General features: G+C 45.3%; 1 protein-coding gene across 1 annotated transcript in view; it reads right to left on the reverse strand.

Annotated features, from left to right (window-relative positions):
* Positions 1-6,093: 6,093 nt before the first annotated feature.
* The window catches only part of T265_06615 (hypothetical protein), a gene marked incomplete at both ends in the record, with an annotated part of 17,207 nt that continues 16,625 nt past the window's right edge, over positions 6,094-6,675 (reverse strand). The window contains one exon of the mRNA XM_009171928.1: positions 6,094-6,376. Within this exon, the coding sequence (XP_009170192.1) occupies positions 6,284-6,376 (93 nt within the window). The remainder of the gene's footprint in view (positions 6,377-6,675) is intronic.

Here is a 6,675-nt window from a genome sequence, read left to right on the forward strand (position 1 = left end):
TTGAACATTCACTGACTCTTCTTCACTCGTTTTCGGTACATGGGGTTATGCCACAGTGCTCATCATCCTTCCCCTAGCAACACTGGTTCTGTTAAGCGTGGAACCAGGCAACTGTTACAATTTCGTACGTTGTGCTATTGGTCTTTGACCCATTTGCCCTTCAGCTAGCTCATCTCCACCAGTGACATTACTCTGCCTCTGCATTTCCTACTGAGTCAATTTTCTCTTCCTTCCAAATCGATGAAATTCGTCCAAATTTGTTGAAATGCTTCCCAACCAACCTGCCATTTTTCCTTATTTGACAGAAATCAAAGATTCGTTCTCAATGTATAAATATGTTCTCATACAATGAATACAATAAAACAAAGCGGAAAAAATTATTGTTCAAAATAGAACTCACCGATTACACGTCTTTTTGGTGTCTTGATAGTCAGGGACTTTCTTGGGAATCGCATTGAATGCGTTTTAATCTTTTGTAATGCCACTGTTCTGTGCGGCTGCACAATTGTTTTGCATGTATCAATAAATCAGTCAACCAACCAACCACTTAATCAATCAAACAATCGATCAATCAATCAATCAGTCAATCAAACAATCATCATCATCATCATCATCATCACTCCCATCATCATCATTATCAGCTGTAACAACCGCGTACTTCTCGTACAGTGGTTGTTCATTGTTCACCGTCCATCATCGTTCACCGATGATTCGAGGAGGTGGGTTAGGTAGCTGCGCATTGGGAGCGACAACAGCACTGTAGGTGGACTGTTAAGCGAAGGGATTGGGGAGGTAGCTATGCATTGAAGGTAATAGCTTGGATGCATGGGCGCCACTGAGGGCAGGACTGGGCCATGTCTGACAACGTCTCCAGCCGTTGATGTGGCCCGTCTCAGGGTCCCCGTCCAGGAAGATGGCAGTGACCGGCGCAGCTGAGTTTGCTGGTAATGGCTTTCAAACTTCGCTGCCAAGTCATTGTTTGACCGCCTCTGGCTCTCTTCCATCCTTCACGTGGTTGTGCGAGAAGGGCCCTTTGAGGAAGTCGGTCGACTGGCATATGCAGCACGTGGCCAAGCCAGCGCAAGCTATGCAGTGTGACCACTTCATCTATCGAGGGTGCATTATTTCTCCCGAATACCATTCGACGTACTTCAGCATTTTGATCCGGTGTTCCCATCAGATTCGGGCAGTGCTCCGAAGACACCGATGGTCAAACACTGAAAGTCTTTTAACGTCCTCGGCGAGCATCGGCCAGGTTTTTGATCCATATAGTAATATGGAGCGCATCGCAGCATTTTAAACTCGACCCTTGACAGAGAAGCTGATATCACGCCTACGCCTTAGGTGACGCAGGTCCACAAAAGCTGCTCTGGCCTTCCCAATCCGGATGGAAATATCATCTTCCGCCAGAACACCTGAACTGATACAGCTGCCCAGGTAAACAAATTTGTCTACTACTTCAGTCGGTTCATTCGCACGCATGAGGCCAGGGTTCGAGCCCAACCAATCTTGCAGTAGCACTTTACACTTTGCAGGTGTGAAACGCATGCCAAACCGTGAGGCGATCAATCGATCAGCAAATCACTTAGTTTATCAGCAATTCAGTAAGTCAATCAAGCCGGGTTAACGCGGAGTTTAAGGCGACTCTGGGCGTAGTATGTCCCACCAACTAAATATAGACTATCCGTGCCTTCCACTAACGCCTGTTTCCTGTTTCGTTCAAGTAAATGCTTCTTTAGCGTTGGAAGAGAAATCGAAAAAAGAAGCTGGAATTGATAAGCTAGGAGGGGTGTAGCAGAAAATATGTCACAATTGAGAGACTACCATTTTGCGCTGATAGGCCGAGAGAGATTGCACTGCTTACTTCATACTATTTGAACTTAAAATCATGATGAATGACTTCGATTCGATGTTTTGTCCAGTTCTTCACAAAATTCATTTCATGGAACCTAGCGGCCCATTCAGGGTTCGCAACGGCGTCCGTTCAGTTGGGTTGACATTGGTGCCACATGTTCACCAGTTCAGTAGCTTTGCGAGGTAGAAGACAGCCCTTGAAGCGGTTAGGAGGGAACCACGTCAGTGCTATTGTAGATACCCTACGCTTTTGTGGCAAGCAGTGACAGTTCTGAACATTCCAATCGCCAGATGTAGGCAGCGAAGTTTTACGAACCTAGCGTCGACACCAAGCGCATTGATAGTGTCGGGATGGTGTCGTAGTAGAACTGAACAGAACTAATGGCAACGATTATGTTCGCGAAGCCCAAAGTATATTTTCATGGTTGTCGAATGTTTGATATGGTTCTAGTAAACTTAGGCGTATTCCCCCGGAACTAATTATGTCTGAACAAGAACATAGTGATGAGTATTAATGTTTTCGGAATCTCGTCGTCAGGTCAGTACATATCTAATGGTTAAATAATAAAACAGACAGCTAAGATTGGTTAGAGTCACCAAGGCCTGGTTGTCGGCGCGTCCCACGTCGTATCCAATCGGCTGCTGTGAGGCAGTCTACAGGGCCGTTGAACGACTTGGTTGGCCGATTCGTGTCACATGACCAAACACGACCAAGCGATCTCGATAGCTCAGCATAGGGTTTCGCAAATTTAATGAGGCTGCCGTTGGATCGATACTAGCAGTCCATTGGGTGCTGATTAGGTGGCGTCGTTGCAATTGGTCTTTCTGCTGGTGACTCACACCAATAGACGCATCACTCAATTTGGCTGTTACTCAAACTACGTCGAGTAATGTGAATTCCAATGATATGTATTCAACACAGTAATCGTGTTTCCTGTATCTCAATGAGCTATAGGAACCGCAGCCTTAAGTTGCTTTGATGGGCTTTTCCATCTTTGACTATGTTATAGTTTGTATGCGATTGTGCCTCGAGAAACACATCGAGTGGCTTCGAATAAAAAGCTTTTGCAGAGTGTATTAGGGAATATCCAAAACACATTTTCACTGTGGCTTTCTCCGTGAGAGCAGTCAGACAGTACTTGACGTGGTGGCTTTTCGCTAGGTTCTGAAAGACTCACCAGTTCCGCTCCCGTTCACACTATCACCATCAACACCATCATCAACAGCTTGACACCGATGCTTCGCTGCTGTGCAACCGTGATTTATTTGAGGGCCTTATTGAGAAGAAAAGAATAAAAATGAACAGGAAAGGAGCTTAGTGCTGGCTTATTACAATCATTCCGAGGTACATATACCCCCAGACACTCATTCAGGTAATATGAATAGAAACTGCCAACAACAGTGTCATTAATATCGAACAGCAGCCATACCTTGCAGTGTCTCCAACCAGGCGCAGTGGGGATCACGCGGTGGAAGGCGAGTGGCACCGACAACACCTAGGCGTTTCGTAATCTCTTTCGTACCCCTCTGCCAGGTCAAGGGCTGGCCACCACTCTGAGTTGGGCATGGAAAACAGCACTCTCTTTGGCAAACGATGGTTCGGCATACGCCATAATTACCTGACTTGATGCTGGACACATTCTTGAATGGAAGTTCCTGTTGCACAACAGAAAACTTACTTTCTAATTGCTTCGTTACGGATTCGCCGATAATCAACCCACGCAATCTATGGCTCTAAGACAAAGGTTACCGAAACTTTGAAACAGTCTTAGTTCCGGTACCCAAAACAGCAATGTCGTACAGCCATGCAACAACACAGCCCGTACTGTAGCCTGACAGACACGCCCCTTGAGATTCAGTGATACACCGTTTTGATGCCACAGGTGTCTCCATTGCCAAACGAGACCCGACCTTGCAGATTTGTGCACTAACCTCATCTATCACACGACACTCAGAACCAATGCAACTTCCAAGTTGTGTAAGACGCTCCATAACTTGGAGTGCCTGTCAGGGCGCGCCCAGACAGAAGAAAAAGCACATATGCAGAGAGTGACGCATCCCCAAGTTCATCATCGGTTCGACACGTCCGGAAAGTAGGTGAGTTGGCGACTCTCACCAAACGGCTTAGCAACGCACGACCAGCGTAGTGGGCCTGAGAATGTTCACGACCGGAACACCACCATCGGCTGTACGGAGTGAACAAGTGAACGAGCATATTTGGCCATTTAGTCATCCTATATATTTCTCTACGTTTTGTCCTGGCAATACAGCCGTGTCCCCCAGTTCTCTGTCTTCTCCGTATCGCGTAGTCTCGCAGGCGCGGTGCAGGCGTAACCCATAGCTCGGCCACTGCACAATACAACAGTGCCTCTCCCTGGATTGTAACTGGCGTGTTCACAAGCGTGACTCTACAGCTTGTAAGTGCCAATTGCCAGTTCATCTGCTCCGGGGTTTTCGTCAGCGGCTATTGGAACACTGAGGGTTTTGAGGATGTTCGTCTCATTATCTCATCGATCACGAAAGAATGGAGATAGTATGCAACCCTGACGAACATTGCTCTGTGTACAGAAACTCTTCGAGAGCTCTCCGCGTGAATACCCTCGTACGTCTCACCAGATTGGCACACATTCATTGACTTGTGTGTTACTTCATATCCTCTGATTCCGTCGGAAGTTTGCAATTCACATGTCTTCTACATCCACTTATCAAGTCCTCCGAGTAAATCTCACTTAGTTCTATGCGTCACCAGATGAGCACTAATCGGAGCGATCGATTTTAGCTTGCCCCGTTTTGAATAATGCACTCTAAACAGAAACTACTGGTGTAACGTGAATGCTACTGATGGGGAAGGTATGCGAGTAGTATGTTTTGTTCTTGTAAAGTTGCTTTGAGTCTCTTGAAAAGGGAGATCTATTGCGGAATTTGTAGAGACGCTGTATAGCATTTGCTTGGATTTGAGCAACAGTCAGTAAATATCCAGGAAAGTTCAGGAAGACGCGTTCAAGGAGAGGATGAATGCCCAGTTTTTGTAAATAAGATGCATATGAGAGTTTTGCTTCCCTGTCCAATAGTCTGTAACTGTTCGGTTGGTGTTTTCTAATGAACGACTCAGCAGCGAAGGCCTTCTTTTTCATTGGAAGTCGGTTAAGCTTACAAAATGAGAATGTCTCACCCTAGTTTATGCGCTACGCTGCTGTCTGTGGCTTGTGAGACCAGGAAGAATTGGCCTCGTCTTGAAGATGAGGTCATTGCTTGGGGATTAACAGCTCGTTGGATTTGAATAGAGGGCAGGGTCCGTTAGTCTGTAAGCCAAAGAACCCATTCTATGAATCGGGAGGTTCTTGGAAGTTCTGGAAAAGTTTGAGGTGTGATTCCGGTCCTTTTTTGCGTGAACGACTCTCTCTCTTCGGGTGGATTGATCGGATGAATATGGACATATCCTATTCTGACATTTCTATTTTTGTCACCTTTTCCCCACCTTGCCGGTTTGTCTTCTTTCCAAACAGTTTACTGTTGAGTCCCCTGTCTTATTCGGTAACTGTGACAAACAAGTATATTCTATTTATTGTCTACATCATTGCCAGCATTCAAGCGAACCGAATGCGTACTTGGTATCCCAGACTAAGGCACAGTGGAGTTTCGGCACGTCCGCTTGTCATTCAATCGATCAAGTATCCCATTGTTTCTGATGACAAAACTGACTTTTATGGGGCTTTTTCCATGATATGGACCTATTCAGTGCTCCCAACTTCTTCGACGAGCATTAGATATCTTGGATAAGCTGTCTCGTACTTCATGGATTTCAAGGGTATGGTACAAAGGGGGGATTCTTTCGACGCACAACTTTCGAACACTTGAATGTCTGTCTGTTCATTCAAAACGTAATCAAACTCGGCTAGCTTCAGAGGTTTCCATACAGGTGTATTCAATAACGCATGATCTTTTGGAATGGAATAGCTGTATTTGCATTTTCTATCTTACGAAGTGTGTAACATACCTGTTGGCTAAAATTTCACCAGATTAGGAAGTTGTGTCACCTGATTTTTATGACAACTGTTTCTGAGCGTAAATCTGTTAGCGTGGGACCTCCAAGTCTGTGATGGTGGGTTTCTTCTTGGTGAGATAAGGACGCAGTGAATAGGATGCAGAGACCATAAACAAGGCATAGTTCTAGAAAAATCGATTTCAAAGTCCCTTGCATCAACACCATCCTTGCCTGGGTAAAACAAAACAATCAATAACACATTACTGAGTATTATTTAGGATTTTAGAGAAAGATTGTGGTAAATCATGATCCACTGAAGTTTTTGACAAACGCCTTCTGTCGTTACTTATAGAATGACTCACGTTAAGATGACGATCGGTAGGCATCTGCCCAGTCATGATATGCAGAATGTGTCCTTTGGGATGGCCGCTAACCTCGTCTGTCCTACACCATCACCGTGGGTCTGTTCGGCTTAAGGTATGATATGGACACGGGTAAATTGACTTCTTGGAAGGTAGACAGGAACGCAGCAGCGACCTAAGAGGAGGTGGATAAAAAATGATGGATCCACAGATTAGTGTCAGTAATATGCAGAAAGATTCTTGTTTTCACAAGAAACTTCTTGATGGGCAGAACTGTGAAGATCTATTGCAGGCCACAGACACTGCCAAGGTCGATATGCAGCTTAGTGGGTATTCTTTATAAGTATTTCGATGTGCATATGTGGAATGCACACTCCCTGTCGCCGCTCAAGTAACAATTTACTCATCATCATCATCATCCTCACCATCATCATCATCATCATCATCATCATCATCATCATCATCATCATCATC

Source organism: Opisthorchis viverrini, assembly GCF_000715545.1.
Source record: "Opisthorchis viverrini unplaced genomic scaffold opera_v5_140, whole genome shotgun sequence".
In the NCBI taxonomy this organism is placed as follows: Eukaryota; Metazoa; Platyhelminthes; class Trematoda; order Opisthorchiida; family Opisthorchiidae; genus Opisthorchis; species Opisthorchis viverrini.